We start from the raw sequence: 17,905 nt of genomic DNA, 5'->3' as shown, positions 1-17,905 counted from the left end.
AGTTGGGCTAGCCGAGCGCTAATGTTATTGCTTTAGTCAAAGTGGCTAAAAAGTATCTGCCAACATATGACTGTCTGTGATTTGTATCTGTATCTGTAAATGTATCTGAGCATCCATGTCCAATTTTCCTGTTGCGATGCCGCGAGCGGATTTATTTTAATTTTGATTATATTTTTGGCACTTTTTGTTTGGGCATGCGAATAAAACTTACAAATGAAAACTGTAATATTTTCGACAGCAAACAAATTCGTGCTGTCTGTGTAAAGTTTGTTAGGCCATTTATAAAAAAAGGCCACAAAAATATTATTTGAGAAATAAAAACGCAATTTAGATGAAATTTATCTAATTAACTTAGAACATAGATTTTATCATCCCCATAATGTGCGCTTGATAATCATATCATATATATCATATATTTAATAATCATAATTTTCATGATTTGAATTAAATGACACCTTAATAATCAAATATATTTAGCAATATCAACAGCTTCACTTTGTAGTTAATCAATGTCAAATCAAAGTAGGAATACAATCAGCTAATGCCATCGATCATTTATACTTAATAACCACTAAGTGAAAAACATACCTTACCCCTAGAATTTCAATCCGCACTTTGCGCTGCACTTTGGCGGAAATTCATTTTGAAAACATGCGGCGGCGACATTTGGCGCCACCTCAACTCAACCCCCCCGACCACCAAAAGGGGCGTAGATCAAAGGGGTTAGCTTGCTTTTGTGCATTCGCCGAGCGTAGCGCAAGTCGCGGCACTGTGTAATGGTCAATAAATTACTTAGACAACGCAGAATTACAAATCGTTTTGATTAGCAATTAAAATTGCAAAAAAAAAAAACAAAAAAAAATGCAAAAAGAAGCAAATGGAAAAACAAAACCAGCTGAGTGCATCTGGGCCAGGCTAGCCGGCAAATCTCTTAATTACTTGGCAGTTTGCGCTCGTAGACGGCAACAGGTGCTTTCCGAACAGCGCTTATTAACTCATTATAAAAGCATTTCAGTGCAGTTCGATTTGCTTTTGCTGCAAAGCATTTCAATTGCCTCCGACACTCGCACTCGCATTTCGAAATGCGTGCTCGGTCGCTGGTGCTTTTGCTTTGCTTTTGCTGTGCTTTTGCCGATCTTGCTGCCGTGTCCGGCTGCTGCGACCTTCAATTGCTCTGCCAGCGGAAAGGGTGACTCAAGCGAACAAGTGGCAAATAACAGGAAAGTCAGTGGAATTTTCATTTAATAGAAACGTCAGAGCTCAAGTAAATATAGCACATATAGCACTCTCGAGACTATCATGGAATTTAATATAGGTTTTTATGCTTTCAAAGCAAACTTGAGTTTATAAAGCAATCTTAATAGGACTCCACTGGAGTTTATAAAAACAAAATTTAAATATTTTTAATTCTTCTCAGTTTAATTTGAACTCATATCGCACTGATTCACCTCCCTATAATATTTTGTAGCTGCTTCTTGCTCCTCTGCCGCAAACGAACACTTTGTGCAATGCAAATTTAATTTGCTAAATGATTTTGCCGGGACGGGCGGATATCTGGGAAACTTGTTTTGCGTGAGTATGCAATTAATGCCCGTCAGCCGTATATTCCATCTATCATAATTTTATTTAGTTAATGAGAATTTTTTCCAACCATTCCCCAGTGAGTGTGTTTCTATATGTGCAATGGCGGCATTTCCACGCTTGTGCGGCAGATGCAAATGTCACAAAAGTCAGCCAGTCACCCAGTCATCGTGGTTGGGTGTGAAATGAGCTGCACTTGGTCTGTAACGGTAGGTGTAGCAGGCCTTCGAAAAAATCCGTTGCATATTCCAATGAAAATTCCTGGGGGAAATTCAATCCTGTCGGTTCCTATAACGAATTGATACTTCCGCAGCTGAATTGAAAAAAGTGCCCAAATCAAATCGTTCCCACCAACATTCCCAGACCCAAAACTGCGGTATATGGCATATTTCTTTCTAAGTGGGGCTATCGGGGTTTCGCACACAATGACCGTGGAGCTATATAGCGATATGCGATACATTTGTCATACTCCCATATGCCGTGAGTCGAGAAAACCGCCGAGATCAGCTGATTTGCCGGGGTCCCAACATGAATATGAATGGGGAGAACTTGATATGATACTTTGCCTTTAATTCCTTCACTTGAAAGTTGGCCATTGTACGTCAATTGAGTCATCACCATTATCCGTGCACCAGAGTCCAAAAGCCCGATAATAAATAACAAAAGCATTTGGGGGCTGCGCTGCGGTTATGGGATACACAAGCGGATATACAACACTCCCCAACAGAACTTTGGAAACGCGGGATTGGGGGCTTGGGCAGGAACTGGACTGCTCGACAAATGTTTCTCATAAACCACAATTTGATATCTGCAAACATAACTTGAGAACTTGAACTTGAACGGCGATACGAATGCGAGAAAAAGTTTCTTATCAGCATTATGCGATTTACAAGAAGTAAGCAATATTATTTCAAACTTATAGCGATCAAATAAATGGACAATGTTTGCTCTCTATGTTTGAAATATTTAGGCCAATAAAACAAAAGCCGTGCAATCTATTTAGATATATTTACATAATTAAAATAGGTAAATAAATAAATAAGTTTAACAAGTACTTCTGAAGTATCAAGAACTTATTTTGGTCGCACCATAATGTTAACAGTCTTGTAGCTGTATGTGAAGCCCTTCCATTCTCCCCAAACAATTCCAGAGCCAAACAGCGTTGGATCGGTGTGGTTTCCACCCAGATAGGCACCGTTCAGATTGCTGCAAAGGATTCTAGATGAGTACTACGATCTTGGGATCGGGGCAAGGGCAAAAACCGTACCTGCTAAGACATTCTCTGTACCACCAGGCTCCCATGTATCTGGCGGCACAGTTGATGGTGGCATTGTCGTTATCCCTATCGAAGGTGCTGAAAGGCTGGTACAGATGATAGCTCAGACTGTCTCCGGCGGTTCCACTGTACGCGCCCAGCTGGGTTATCGGATAGTTACTGTACACGTTGCCCACGTGGAACACACTGTAGTGGGCATACCGCTTCTCGCCAGCAAAGTCCACCAACTCAATGTACAACTCTTGGGGTTGCAGGGACGAAATCTTGTTCAGATTATTCAAGCCGATGAAGAAGTTACCCTTAAGGTCACCGAAACCCGTCTGATAAGAGGTCCAATTGCGATAGAAGTTCTCCTCCACACTGACTCTTCGCTGGACGACCAGCCAGCCCTTTCCGGCGATTGTCACATCGCAGTACACTTCGATTACATCGGAGCCCACTTGGATCTTCTGGACACCGCTCTTCTTGGGGTTCAACTCCTTGCAGGATGAACTATACTTCTTATACGGCTGGATCTTCACATTTTCACCAATCTCAGCACTGGCCAAATAGAAAAGGCCTAGCGAAAATACGCAGAGTGCGAAGCAAATGGGTTTCATTGTCTTGGCTCGAAACGACTATCAAATCAGTTGGCCAAGACACTCCATTTTATATCAGTTGTTTACCTCTTATCATATTTTTACTATTGGTCATTTTCGACCAGCCAATTGATAAACGCTCTAGATTAAATCCCCTCTGCGATCTGTTAGTAACTAATTTGGGCTAGAGATAAGAAACTACTATTCAGACAGTTAGTCATCTTTATGGGGGAGTTTTCTTGGAATATGCTATCTACAATCTTTACATTTTGACAACGTTGATAATTCCAAGGTAAACCCCATGTTATTTTTGTGTATAACAAAGTTTTGCTATATGAAATGAAAGACATATTGAGGCACTCAATTAAAGTCCTTGCAAAGGATATATTGCTTCTTTCAAGGTTTTAGGGACGTTATATTGTTCAACCCGCCTAATCTTATAAGGAAGTGCGATTTAAATCTTTAAGCGTGTGGCATAAAATATGATCGCAACTTAATGATTTTCATAATTAGTTTGATAAACAAAGCAGTATATTTTAAGTACAAGGTGGTTTACAAAATGTTAGCCCATATTTATTATTTGAAATTGATCAGTTAAACATTAAGTTATCAACAAGTTTGAGGAAAAACTTGAGACTTCTATAACTTGCATCATGGCGCCACGAGTTTATTAGTAGCAAATTACCCGGCTGGTATAAATCACTTTTTATCGAGAACTCTAAATATACGAGAAGCTTAATATAAGCAATCACATTTCTCCGTAGAGATCGGACTGCTGATTTAGCCAGGAAATAGAACCTAATACATTGCAGATTCGAAAAAACTTCGTTCATAGCGTTAAACAAATATTTACGAAGAATCCATTGCCCATTTCCGGTTTCTAGGCAGTTGGATGCACTTTGGACAAGTGTCAAAAGGTGTCACCTAAGGTGCTACCACCCCTCACCATCAGATCATGATATTTTTTTTTTAGTTTTTTTTTTTGGTTTTTGACAACTTTTGGAATAATGTGACAGGGCCTGTCGGCTACCAAAGTTGCACCGCCGGCGGAAAGAAACTACTATGGAGAGGTGACAACTCGAATGACAGCAGAAATAAGAGCCACCTACAAAGTGTACACAAATACCCTACTCCCCCACTCCCACTGGTTTCTACTACCATATCTTGTACCCCCAACATATGCCACACCATTATTCCAAGCAACAAACAAACAAACAAATGAACAAATATTTGCCACAAAGAGCGAGGAAGACAAACCCACAAGGAAGACGACTGGGAGCCTGAAGAACGATAAAATGGCATTTATGATAAATACATAATACTCGATGTTTACCCACTCATTCAGTAACGCATATAGAACACTGGGAAAAAAGTATATCATGTTAATTTGAATTCAAAATATTTCGTTATTAAAGCAGTTGTTTTAATAGTAAAACTAATCCTAATTGGAAATTTGTATGGCTACCAAGTAAAGGTAAACTGAATTGTTGAATATTTTAAGACTCCTGTTTTTTTCAGTGCATATTATATAGGCAATAGACGTGTTGTCTGCGGCATTTGGCACAGCGATGAGGAATGGAGGCGACCGGAATGGGAATAGGAGTTGGGGAGCCAGGAAAACAGAACAGAATTCAAGTGTCAAAGTGACAGTTTTGAAATTGATTGCAGCAGCAGCAGCGACAATTGTGTGTGCGTTTGGCTGATAAATAAGGCAGCTTTAAACCGACTTAACCGAGACCATTGGGGTTATCTAATGGAGCCAGAGATAGACAACCCAGATAGAATACCCCAGCTCCATATCAATATCAACTTGTTCAGATGATTGACAGGCGACACGTGGTGGTCAGCACCCTGGAGTTCATGCGCATTCGATTATCGCGATCACGTCGCCAGCTGTGGCATAAACGATATTTGCCCCATAGACCCTACCTAGCCCATTTTCCGTTCTGCCGATGACAACGGAATATAAATTAGAGGTGGAAAATGGCATAAATTCTTGGCATGCCTACGCGTATGAGAAATGAATCGATACGAATCAACGAGACCCATAAGCAAAATCCAAGTAAAACCAGGCAAAAACCGAAAATTATTAGAAGCACGGGACGCCGCCTGTCAAATATCGCCAAACAAATTGACAGCGAGGGGAGTGCGAAACTAACGAACGTTTCGAATCCAACAGAACAGGAAAATAAAGAAAATTTATGATCGAGTTCACCAACGAGAGCAAAAGGTGACCACCATGCTCCAAACACATGGGAACGAGCCAATTCCGAACTTCAGCAAAAAAAATGTTCTAACCTCGAAAAAAATAAAATAAAGTTTTTAAAATTTTTAAAAAGTTATAATTTGTATTTATTTAAGTTTATATCACTCTTTTTAAGTTATTTATTAGGTACATGAATTTCTGAATTTCTGCCCCTTTTTCGAGTATTTGTTTTTGGCGCAGTGCTGAAGTAAATAAATGAAGTGGCATGTGAAAATATTTCACACGTGGTAGGGCAAATAATGGGCTGTGGGCAACAATTTGTGATTGCGGAGCTCCACTAGCTGCGTGATTGCTGGATTTCTGGATAGCTGGGTTGTTGGGTTATTTGGTCTCCATTAGATACAAATCGGCGGTGCTGTTGCGGTTCATTAATTCCGCGGCGTTTGACAAATGCAGCGCCAGGAAACGACAACCACACAAAACCAAGGCGACCAAACCGACCGATGGACTGATTTGAATACATCGCTTGCCAACGATGTGCGGGCCATTTGCATTTTTAAACGATTTTCTCATTTGGGTTCTTTGGCTTTCTGTTTCGGATTGTTTTTTTCCAGCTTTGGATTTCTTGTTAGCGCTTCAATTATGTAAAGAGCGGTCGACATTATATTCGTTTGGGGTCGCCGCATTTCGGGGACTGTGGCCCCCTTACATTTGAACCCACCGCCAAATGATGATAAGGGGTATCGGGTCGGGTGTATGTATGTATATGACTGCACTCACATAACTGCACATGTTCCCCTTTTTTTGGACCACGCCCCGTACATAATTTCCAAATGCCCCACAGAGGAGCGGAGAAAAGAAATGGAAGTCTCTGCAAAAGACACGGTGGGGCATATTTATTGGGGGCAGGAGGGGTCTGGTCTGGTTGTTTCGGTGGCCTGGATGGACCCCCAACACTTACGTGCCCGGCAATGTATGAAAATTAATGTTGGCAATCTGTAAAATCCTGTAAAGCGTAACTCAAATTCGCCAAACCAAAAAAAAAAACCACTGAAAAAGCCGCGCGAATTAATAAGCAACGGGATGCCCACTGCTGGGAACTTGGCCAATTGTATCGATGGCGGTGGGAAACGTCTTCTTGTTCAAGATTACTTGCAAGGAACCATTTTAAAATAAATATAATAGAAAACACAATTTAATATTTAACCAAGAATGTAAAATATAGATAATATGGCTTTCGCTATCAACTTCTTTCCCTTTCTATGAGATACGTTTATTGCATACCCATAAAATTGCCATCGCTAGAGTTTATATTTTTCTATTAATTCATTTTTGTTTGTTGCTAGGCATTAGGTCTATTACCAAGTTTTATTTTTGTTTTGTGAAATTTATGCAATCCAGGGGACATTGGTTGCGAATATAGTCGATTTGGAAACATGCCCTAAAATTCACATTTTAAAACTCACATTTACAACCAAAATGGTAGGTTTAAAATGCTAAGCACTTTTTGTTAAATAATTTTAAAAGCAATATTAATTGATTCATTTTTGATTATACAATACAAAAGTGCATTGACTCTTCGTTGTTGGCCGTTGTAAATATTTTTGATTTTTAATTAAAATTGTGGCCGCGGAAATTTGTGCGCGCTTCGGTGTGGAAGGAAACCCCTCATGCTCTCGGTCCGTCCGCTGGATCCCCCGATGCCCCACTGGATGGGTGCCTTGCTGCCGCTCCTGATGCAAGTTGCTAGTTGCATGTTGCATGTGTTGCAGGTTTTACAAGACGGGCGACATCGCTTGTTCAACATGCCTGTTTCTCCTTTTTTCCTCAGCTCGCACTCACACTCGCATCCCAACGAAATGATCGACGACGTTGCAAAGTATTAAAGTCAGCGCGACACAATCTGCATATTAAAGGAAAATGAAGAAAAAAACCAAAAAACACACACACACACACTGCAACAGCAACTTGTTGCACAAATACAAGTACCAACTTATGAAGTCCGGGTACAGTGGTACTTCGAATCAATACTCCAAAAGTTGTATGATTTATAGGATGGGATAAAGTTCACTTCGGGTAAGGTGTGATTAAATCACAAAAGGTTTTTAGCTTATTAAGAAAAGTAAGGAATAAAATTTAGATTTTAATATTAAAATATGGCATATTTTGAATGTAATATTTCAATTTTCTCCTGTATTTGCGCACATGCAGAAATTAATACACGGCTGACGGGCTCGCAATCAAATGAAACGGCCACTGCGAACCGGCCAACGCTGGACGGGATCGAGTGGGGAGGTGTCCGGTGGAGGAGATTGTGGGGGACTGGGACTGGGACTGGAGCCGGCCCAAACGGCTTGCAGGTGTTTGGCCCGGCCTAGAGAACCGGAAGAGACTGGCCTGGAGACAGGACATTGCTCTCCGTGGCCGCAGCTGATTGGATTAGCTGTGAATTGTGCCAATTCATGCTGCAGTTTGCACTCCGCAAACATTTCATAAGCATTTCATTCGGCTGGCAGTGGTTTCACTACACTCTTCCTCCTTGCCTCATATAATATGCAGTTCTGCTGAACTTTTGCCACAACTTCCGCTGCGGACGACGCTGAGACAAATTCAAATTAAATGTTGCATATGTAACATATGCACCAACGCCCATTCTCCTGTAGGAAATTTATTGATAGGCTTGGGCTCCACTTCCAGTTGCTCGGCCCTCCTGCTACCCTGCACTCCACACTTTATGGCAGTTGTGTTTGGTGTTTTTTTTTTATTTTTTGTGTTTTGCATTTCGTTGTGGCTTTACTGCGGCAGTTGCCAGGCAAAGGTCGCCAAAGGTCGCATATTTATGGGGCTGACTTTTGTATTTTGTAAGTGGAGCAGAAACCAATACAAGCTGAGTCCAAAACAAACTCCCCCCATGCAGAGCTAAATCGGGGCTATATATGTTTTCAAGTTTTTTATACTGATATATATGTCATAAATCAAGCTTGCTTTTTATGGAACAACATCTTACCAATAAATCTGGCAATTATAAAAATCCAAATGCTTTTCATTCAGTTAAAGTATTTACTACAAATCATTACAAGCTCGATAGGAACTGTAAACTAGCTTTAATAATACATTTTATATAAATAAAATATTGTTTTCATTTTATTTAGGTAAAATAGATAAAATATCATAAAAAGGTTTAAAAACAATAACAAACGAAACTATTTACAAATATTTTCCCATTGATGACTAAGTGCCAGCTTCCCTTGGATCCTGTCAGTTATCCTTGATGTAAATAGGGAAACTGAAAGCTAAAGATCTCTGCGTTTATTCTGGGCGTTAAACGTGAGTCACGGAAGACGCTGGGCTGTCCAAGAGTATTGCCAAGAAGTCGTCAAGGTGGACGGGGGCAAAAGTATCTCAATGTGGCCGGTGACAAGATACAAGTCAGACCGCGTGAGTGATTCAATTCGAAAGGTATTTTCTCCGTTGCCATTGTGTGTGTGTGTTTGTTGTTGATGACGCCGTCGCTACTTTTGCTGCCTATTCTACTTCTTTAACTTTTGCAAATATGCGAGATGCTAAGCGCAAGATCCGAGCTGCGGATGCTGATGCGCGAGAGCAGATACATTTCGGCGTTACAATTTCCGAAATACTTTTCAATAGAATGTCAACAGTTGAAATAGCTGTTGCCGCTGAATAGCAATGCTTTGCTTTGCTCAGTTTGATTTGTGTGCAGTGTGTGGAGTGCGGCGTGTATGGGTCTTTTTATAAATGTATCTCTCAATCTGTGCATCTGTATCTTTTGTAATGCAATTGAACTAAATGTGGCGACTGCGTGTGACATTTTTTCTCCTGCAGCCATAGAAAAACGGCAGCAGCTGTATCTGTATCTGTTGCTGTTGCCGTAGAGCTGTTGCTGCTGATGTATCTGAAACTGAGGCTGATGGGCATGTATGTACATACGAGTATCTGTATCTATCAGAGCGTCGCGTCGCTGTCGCTGCCTTGTGGCCAATGTAGCGCAACCATTGATGAAAGCTGAAAGCGACCCAAGAGTTGGTCATTGAACTGGCTATCCCCCTTCCCAGTTTCCCTGCGCCGTCTATGATTATTCCTCAAGAAACTATAGCATTTAAGTAGTTCGATGGGACAACGGCAAATGGCTCTTTCGCCGCTTATCTGCTCGTTAATTGTTTTGGGTCTTTTTCGATGCTGTCCTCCCCAGAACCGAAACCATACCATACCATACTACACTATACTATACCATACCGAACCAAACCGACAGCGACACCTAAAGTGAAACAAAAATAAAACGAAATGGGAAAAAATTTAAATATCTATGCAGTTGGCATAGCTGACATACCCTAGACCAAAAAAAGAAAACTTGGCAACGTTGCGTTTGAAGTGTCAATTTTGAAATGTGACTCGTTTCCAACGACTTTTCGGCTTCTTCTGTTGGCAAACTAACAAAAATGTATGAATAACATTCTGCCGAAATCGGAATGGGAATGGGCGGGCTTTATCTTTTGGGCGCGTAAAAAGCGGAAACTGAACGCCACATTTTCGTTTTTCGGGCGGAGTTCAGAAAGCTCGAGAAGAAACCTTTGCACCCAAATGTTTCACTAATTCGATGCAACGACCAAGTGCTTTAATGCACTGCTCAAAGCGAAACCATTTAACATTTCAATGAACAGTGAACTATTCGCCGTTTCTCTCCTCGTCTCGTTTCTGTTGGCATATCAATTATTTGGCGGCCCAGTATTTTAAAATACATTTCAAAACTCTGCATACGAAATGGAAGAGGAGTGCCCTACGCATTCGTGTTGGGCATATTGGTATTGCTGGGAGTTCTGGTGTTGAAAAACACTGGGAAACATAGGATAACTGAGAAACGAAACTGGTCATAAAAGAGTGTCCTTAAACAATGATCCTTCCAGAAAAAATGTCATAATATTAGAAGAGTTCATGAGAGATATCTTTACAGGTCAAATACAAAATGATAGCCCATAATTTGGAGCATGATTCCTCGGCTTACATATAGGGGATTCATAAGAATTTTAGACCCTAACTCGGCTGCTCATTGATTCATTGCGGTATTTCGGTTTCATAGCTTTTAGTCGATTGAAAAGCAAGAAGCGCCGGGTCTTTGGGTCTTTGGGGACCTGAAACCCGGGGGACCGACCTGGACTGAGACAAATTTCAATTCCACACCGCGTGAGTGTGCGTTATAAATTGCGTATGCAGGCCCACTTGGTCAGTTTGTGAATACAAATCTACGCGTTTTACATAAACAAGCAAGCGGAGGGGCATGGGCACCCACCCCTCTGGATTTATGGTAAATGAGCTGAATGTGTAATCAATTCTAAGCCAGGTTGTCCCCTGTTTTTGTGGGCCCTTTTTTATTTAGTGTAGCTATTCTGTTCAACCATAATTAAGATTCAATTCAATGCAATTGCAGGGCCATAAAACACGGTCACCAAATTGCATTTTAGGCAAGGAATTGCGTATGCAAAGCGTCAGCTAAACTTGCTGGTAAATAAAACGAACGAAATTGAATTGAATCGAATTGAATTGAATTGCATTGAGCCCCGTTTCGAATTGGATTTGCTCCGGTCAAAACGATTGGGAACATGACAGGCCGAATGTATATCTGGCCGAGAAGAAAGTTCCGCCAGTAATTGTGTTGTGTGCGCGCTGTGCTAATTGTCTGAATTGATTAAGCCGATTGTCACAAATTGTCATATGATCCAATTGGAATATGAAATGAATAGTTAATGCTTTAATGGGATCGTCATTATAGCGCCGCCGGTCGAGTCAACTTTCGAAAATATGTGGCATTTGGCTAACTCAATTATGTGGCGGCTCCAACTCGTATTAACTTTGCTTCTCGAGGCCTCCGAGCTTGGGCACTTGTAGGTTTTCACTTTCACGACATGCTCACCAGATACTCCGCACTCGGCTACAGATACACGTACTCACAGATGGCAGAACAGTACGTCAATAATAACAACAATTGACAGTTATAGATACAAGCTCAAAATTTTATAGTTGGCCTCGTGAGCGGAAATATAACTAGATCTCTGCCTATTTTTTTTAAATTGTAGCATACTTTTATGCAGCTTTGTTACAGTCCTTATGTATTTGTGTAATTTTGACTATCGTTTACTTTATTTTCTCAAGAGAGTGTTAAATTCCTCGACAAAATGTCGTGAAAACTCGTATAGTATAGATAGTTCCCATCACGGGATCTTCTCTACTGCTAACAATAACTACAGCTGTCAACCAGTTGAGCGGTTCATTGGCTTCTTGGCTGCATTCGCCACCAATAATAACAAAAATAAACAGCGGAATAAAAGTAATGAAAACTCTTAATTGTTGGCTAGTAACTGGCTATCCGAGTATTTGCTTTTTTTCCACGTCCGTGGGGCAAAAGAATTATGACCGTGCAAGTTATTAATCATTTACGTGTGACGTTGTAAAATATTTTCGAGCCCCCTCCGCATCCCCTCTTCTTTTGGAGCCCGGGGCGTGAAAGTCATAATAATTTACTCAGCATAGACACATAAGTTTTAGCTCTTTAACAAAGCCAAACAAAGAGGCATGGCCCGTTGTACGTACGTATGTATCTGCCGGGCTCATAAAATACCTCTGGCTTTGAATTCAGCCACAGCACGTGCTGTGCTGCACGCTATATCCATAAATAACTAATAAATAACTTACTACAAATTACCAAAAATATGTCCATAAATTGTACTCGACACCAATTAAAAGATGCGCCCATACCTGGGCGTAGGCCATTTAAATTGGGCCCCAGATAGTTGCAAAGGCATTTAGCCTATTTACGTGAAAAAGTACTGGAGAAATGGAAGTCTTACAAAAGATATAATAAATTCTATATCTGGTAAGTAAGAATAAAATCTAGTGGAATGTAAAAATTGTATTTTAAATATGCCGCTTTTAATCGCTATTAATTTTAATCTACATTAACAATTAAAAATGGAAAATAGCTTATAATCTCGTGTCTAATAGCTTTATTCAAATTAATATTGTGCGTTTAGTTTCCCTCTCATGATTAGACACTCTCAATGTTGTTTGCATAAATATTACAAATTTCCGGTTAAGCCAATAATCCAGTGAACCCTTCTAAACTAACAGGTGGCAATCAAAGCACTTGCATTCCCAATATGACAAATTAGCAATCAGGGTGTAGACTGTTTCACCCACCAGCTCCCGACATCCGAACGATCCACGAGCTACCTACCGTTGCAGCTGCTTCTGGGCAAGTATCTGAATCCGTATCTAAGCAGCGTCGAGGCAATTAGAATAAATTAAAGAAACAGCTTTGGATACAGGTGATTTGCTGGGTGAGGAGGGGGGTTTTATTGAAGGAGGAGGCGAAAAGGTGCCACAGACCACAAAATGTAAATGAAAGAAACACCGAAAACCGAAAAGCCACGAGATACAGATACCAGATACATTGAGCACAAAATCTGAATTCGAACCGTTTGAATCCAAATTGAGGTTTAATTTTCTTTGTTAGCCGAAGGAAATAGAAACAGAAACAAAACCCGTTCTGATTTTGAGATCAGCTTGGTTTTTGTTGAGCCCCCCCCACCGTTTCGATTTCCCCCCCTCTATTAGTTAACTTTTATAGCGGTCCGCTTTCGTTGGTCACTTTTGTTGACTTAATTTATTGACATTAGTATTTCTTTTTCCATTTCGTTGTGTATTTTTGATTTCTGTTTTATTTTATTCGATTATAGCTCTTGATTTGCCTTTTATGTAAAAATATTTCTGTGTCCATGCATTCTTGACACAAAACACCTGAAACCGATTCGGGTCCATGTCGAAAACTAAACCGGTTGGCATTTTAGTTCGATTCGCTTTCCTAACAGCTGTTCGCCGCTGGAAGAGCAGATACCAGCTAAGATAAGTCTAATGAGATTATGGCTTACAGATATGATGTTGCTTTAGTCATGGACCACAGATACGAGTAAATATAGATATAAATTAACGATAGAGATGCATTGATTGGTTGAAACAATACTCGTACAAAGAATTTATTTCCCCAGAGTAATTAATTTTATGGGATTCATTAAATTGCACAATTCTTTGATGAAAGCTATCGAATAACCCATTTTCCTCACCTGATGGCATGTTTTACCAACCACGAACAGTTCGTTTTTCTGGCCTTTTAGTGCGTCTCTATAAATACGCGCGGACATAAAACTTTGGGACTTGACAATAAATGTTTTTAGTGTTTATGAAATGGAAACAACATTTTAAGGTGCGGGCTATTGAACAGTATTTTTAATACCCCGGTTTATGGAGTTTAATTAACGAAACCTATTATCTTAGGAATTTTATGGTATTTATTAGGCATTTTTATGAGACTTTTTAAATACGAAAAATCAATATGTGAACTGGGAAAATATAGCTAAATGCTATTTCGTATATTGATTTGTATAACTATACTATTGGTCAGGAAAAAAAATATTTTAAAAATGTTGTATGCCTTGTGCCTGTTCCATCATACCCCAAAAAATGAGAATTATTTATTGTTAAAGAATGCAACAAGAGAATCAACACACACGCACAAAACGCCCACACGACGGCTTTAATAGTTGAGGGAAATTAAAAGTGAAACACGAAAATGTCAAATTTATTTATATTATAAACTTTACTCACCTCTGGAATTCTTTGTGGCCTGAAAAAGAGGAAACGGCCAAAAACTATTTAAGATTTTTGTCTAAGAACTTTTCATCTTTGTCTCGCCGCTCTGCTTGTTAGTTGTTATTGTTGAAATTATTTTGCTTGACTATTTATTAGTAAAGATTAGTAGCTGGTATTTTGTTGTATTATACTATTTGTGTTATTTTAGCTTGATTTTAGTTTATTTGCCAGCGATTTCGATTGTCACAGGCGGGATTTGCACAATGTGTTTGCTAGAAAAATCGAATGAAAAATGTGGCTGGTCTCGCCCGTTTGGGATGACATAATTTGGCAGCAATTTGCTGGGAATTTGTCAGTACGGATAACGCTGTGTGATTTCCTGAGCGATTTGTTCTTTTTCAAGTTCAGTTAGCTAATTTCGAGTAGTTCACACCGCTGGCTACTGGGTTCATTTCAGCCAGGAGGATCTGCGGCGACTGACTGACATCCTGCCAACTGTCCGGGCACGAAGTCTTTGCCTATCAGGCCCAAGGACTCGTTCAAGTTCCGCATGCAATGTAGTATGTAGTAGTGTGTCCTGGGCCAAATACGATGACGATGACGAGTACTTCGGACAGGCTGTGTTGGTATGTGGGTACACTACTCGTATACTGTAGGTACCCTACGGTGGGGCGGTTTCGACGCCTGCGCAATGTGCTGAGGAGCCGAGCAGTTTGCCAACATTTATTTGCATTTGCAATACGGGAAAAATTTCCGCATATCATGTTAATCGCCCAGTTACACGCAATTGTTGTTTTACCTGGCGGCGCTCAACGAAAGTATGTCGCATTTATATTTCCTTTGGCGCTGCGTCGCCACTGTCGTTTCCTCTATTTAACAGTTGTTTTTGGCAACACTGGCAAATACGCCTTGGCCATCGTATATCCTTTGGGCCACAAAAAGCACAGCTCCTGGCTGAAATTACCTTATTGCCTGTAATTAATTTTTGGGACCTGGCATACATTTGGGGGCCGTCGAAAACGCATTTGAATTTATTTCGTTTGTCGCGCATTTTGTTTTGCATATTTTGGCATTTACTCCCATTTCCGGAAAATTTCTATAGGCATTGGCAGGAGTTGTTGACCCTGTCCCTGTGGAAACATGCCGTTGTGGATGGCCTGAAAGTAGGCAATGATTTCGCCTGCCAATATGAATTTATGCAAATCAATTTGAAATGGCGAGAGGATACGTAATTGAAAGGAAATATTGTTCGGAATTAGTACGATTTATGATAAATGCATGCGCGTGCTGTTCAAATAAATCATTTCGGTGACACATGCCAACGATAATTGGTTTAATAGCATGGAGTTATTTATATAACAAAAGTTACAAAGGTATGTAAGGCTTTTAAGGAGCCAAGACTTTTGAGACAAAAAGTTAAAGAAATACTTTACAAGAAGGTATGGCAAATAGCAAGACGGTATGTTATACTTTTAAGCTTCTAAAAATCCTTTCTTATTTTTAAGAATAGAAGACTTTGGGTCCTAACGACACCAAATCCCACCATGAATCATGGCTAAATGAAATACGAGTACCGCCCCAGCCAAGTTTAGATTACATTTTCCGACATTTTGACTGTTAAAATTGTTGTAATTAGTTTAATTAAAGCCAGAGGCTAACAAAAGAATTACAGGCCAGTGCTACTGCTCCATAAAGAGAGCAGAGAGCCAAATACCGGTCATTAACGGTGGCCAAGTGAGAGAGATGATGCCGAGTGGGCCATGATTAGCATAATTTGCGTTGACCTTTCGTGCGGGCGTGCCAAATGTGGCCAAAAATTTGGGTCACCACTTCTGGCTATTCCCCTTACGTGAGGTCCTTGGGGAAATTACGAAGAAAGTGCTGGTTGATTTCTCGTACAACTTGCAGGATTTCTAACTTATGCTGACAGGATGACGTTGGGTTTTTCACCACTTAATGTACACACATTTTTGTGGGTTTTCCGGTTCGTTTTGTTTGGCTTCGCTGCGTTTCAATTATCGATGGACTGCTTCGTAGTCGCTACAATTTATCCCCATTGAAGCATTAAACGCCTGCGAGTGCAACTCCCAACTAAACCATTTTTTTATTCCATGTCCCAAATTAATTAAGCAGAAGGATAAGATACCCAACGTGACAGCAAGGACCTGGGCGTGTATGTGTTCGTAGTGCCGAGTACTCCAACTGTTGACTCCCTACGCATCATTTAATTACGTTAATTGGCAGCGGGTGGCGGGTCAGTGGGTGGTTCCGGTGGCTTGGGGCTGGCCAGTTGGTGGCGCTGGTGACGTTGTCGCCCACCAGAGTTCAACTGAATATGAAATTACAGGCGCGAAGTTGACCCACATGTGCATGAAAGCATATATATATAGATTTAATTTAATTTGATTCCTCTTAATAATATCTCAATTTGTTAGTATTATACATAAGAAGAATTTTAAATATATATAATAATAAAAATATAATATAAATTATATATAAATATATATATAATACTAATATAAAAATAGAAATCAAGATGGCAAACACAATTACACCATTTTGCAAATTCAGCATCCCTGTGATTTTGGGATTGCGTCTGCGCAGGATACCTTGCATTCCACCCTCTGGAGCAGCAGCATCCCCGAAATTTCCAGAAATCACATCATTGGATACCCAACCAATGGCGACCATTAAATGCCCCGACTTATGACCAAAGGCAACGCAGTGCGACATCTACGATTTCCTTTGACACACACAAAATTATTCAACAAGGCGCAGACAATAAGTTGTGGCCCCCATAGCCACCACCACCCACTGAACCGCACCACCCGCCCCCCGAACCGGCTGAACCACCCCCTCAGCCATCAAAGTTGAGCTAAACATTTCTAATTTATTGATGTTTCCGTCGCCGGGAAAGTTCTTGTCCAACTGCCAAATGTCTTTCGCTCTGTTCGTGTTGCTTTTCCTTTTTCTTTTTTTCCTTTTGCTGTTTGACGGTAAAGGCAACACAAATTTATGATGATTAAGAAAAATCACAAAATACTTAGGCAATCTATAGATAGTACGATATATGGCCCTGTCTATGGGCAACGCATGCATGTTGCCCGAATCTCTGTCGCCCATTTTCACTCTCATTCTCATAATTTGTTTGTTGTTTCAAAAATAGACAACGAGATAAAAACGACAAAAAAACAAAAAATACGGATTTGGTGCCTGCGGTGTGTGGGCGGCATTTGGATGGCTTCATATAGCCGATACTCCTGGATCCGCCCTCGTTGGCATCCATCAATTACCCGGCGAACAGCTGAAAGTGTAATCAGGCATGGCAGGGTTAAGATTTAGTAGCAGAACTACTTGGTTCTCCTACGGCATTGAAATTAAGACAAAGACTTCGGCGATGAATCAGCCAATTAAGTTAATGCCTTGGAGGAAACTCGAAGTATTTTTGTTTTTTAATATTTAAATACGCTCTTCTTTTTGCAACCTTCGCATTCCGTTGTCAATTTTCCCTTGAGGAAAGTTGTTGGCAAACCGAGGCAGCAACAAAAAATTTGTCATTAAAAATGTCAACTGATTTATGTGAATAATGTGGGCCAGCGCATTTAT

The 17,905-nt window shown here is 40.3% G+C and overlaps 1 protein-coding gene and 1 long non-coding RNA gene across 3 annotated transcripts; one reads left to right on the top strand and one right to left on the bottom strand.

The window, feature by feature from the left end:
• Positions 1-408: 408 nt before the first annotated feature.
• LOC120284388 lies at positions 409-5,722 on the top strand. Of its 2 annotated transcripts, none has more exons than XR_005543592.2 (3): positions 409-1,572; positions 1,662-1,790; positions 4,954-5,722. It is a non-coding gene; the product is annotated as an uncharacterized LOC120284388 (long non-coding RNA). The 2 variants fall into 2 exon arrangements; XR_005543591.2 differs by lacking the exon at positions 4,954-5,722 and having other exon boundaries at positions 411-1,224; positions 1,469-1,572; positions 1,662-2,588.
• Positions 2,571-3,504, bottom strand: LOC6734821 (ficolin-1). The gene is made up of 2 exons (XM_002081788.4): positions 2,849-3,504; positions 2,571-2,787 (listed from the first exon to the last, which is right to left on the bottom strand). The coding sequence occupies exons 1-2, from the start codon at positions 3,454-3,456 to the stop codon at positions 2,655-2,657; spliced, it is 741 nt and encodes a 246-aa protein (XP_002081824.1). The 5' UTR covers positions 3,457-3,504; the 3' UTR covers positions 2,571-2,654.
• Positions 5,723-17,905: the final 12,183 nt, after the last annotated feature.

Source organism: Drosophila simulans, chromosome 2R (assembly GCF_016746395.2).
Source record: "Drosophila simulans strain w501 chromosome 2R, Prin_Dsim_3.1, whole genome shotgun sequence".
Taxonomy (NCBI): domain Eukaryota; kingdom Metazoa; phylum Arthropoda; class Insecta; order Diptera; family Drosophilidae; genus Drosophila; species Drosophila simulans.
The sequence above is the reverse complement of the archived record's forward strand: the minus strand, read 5'-3'. Positions and strand labels throughout refer to the sequence as shown.

What these genes read in the sequence shown, in the direction of transcription:
- LOC6734821 (XM_002081788.4), bottom strand. Translation starts at nt 3,456, where the DNA reads ATGAAACCCATTTGCTTCGCACTCTGCGTATTTTCGCTAGGCCTTTTC. An exon ending in TACAGAGAATGTCTTAGCAG is followed by an intron (nt 2,788 to 2,848) that starts GTACGGTTTTTG and finishes AATCCTTTGCAG; the next exon opens with CAATCTGAACGGTGCCTATC.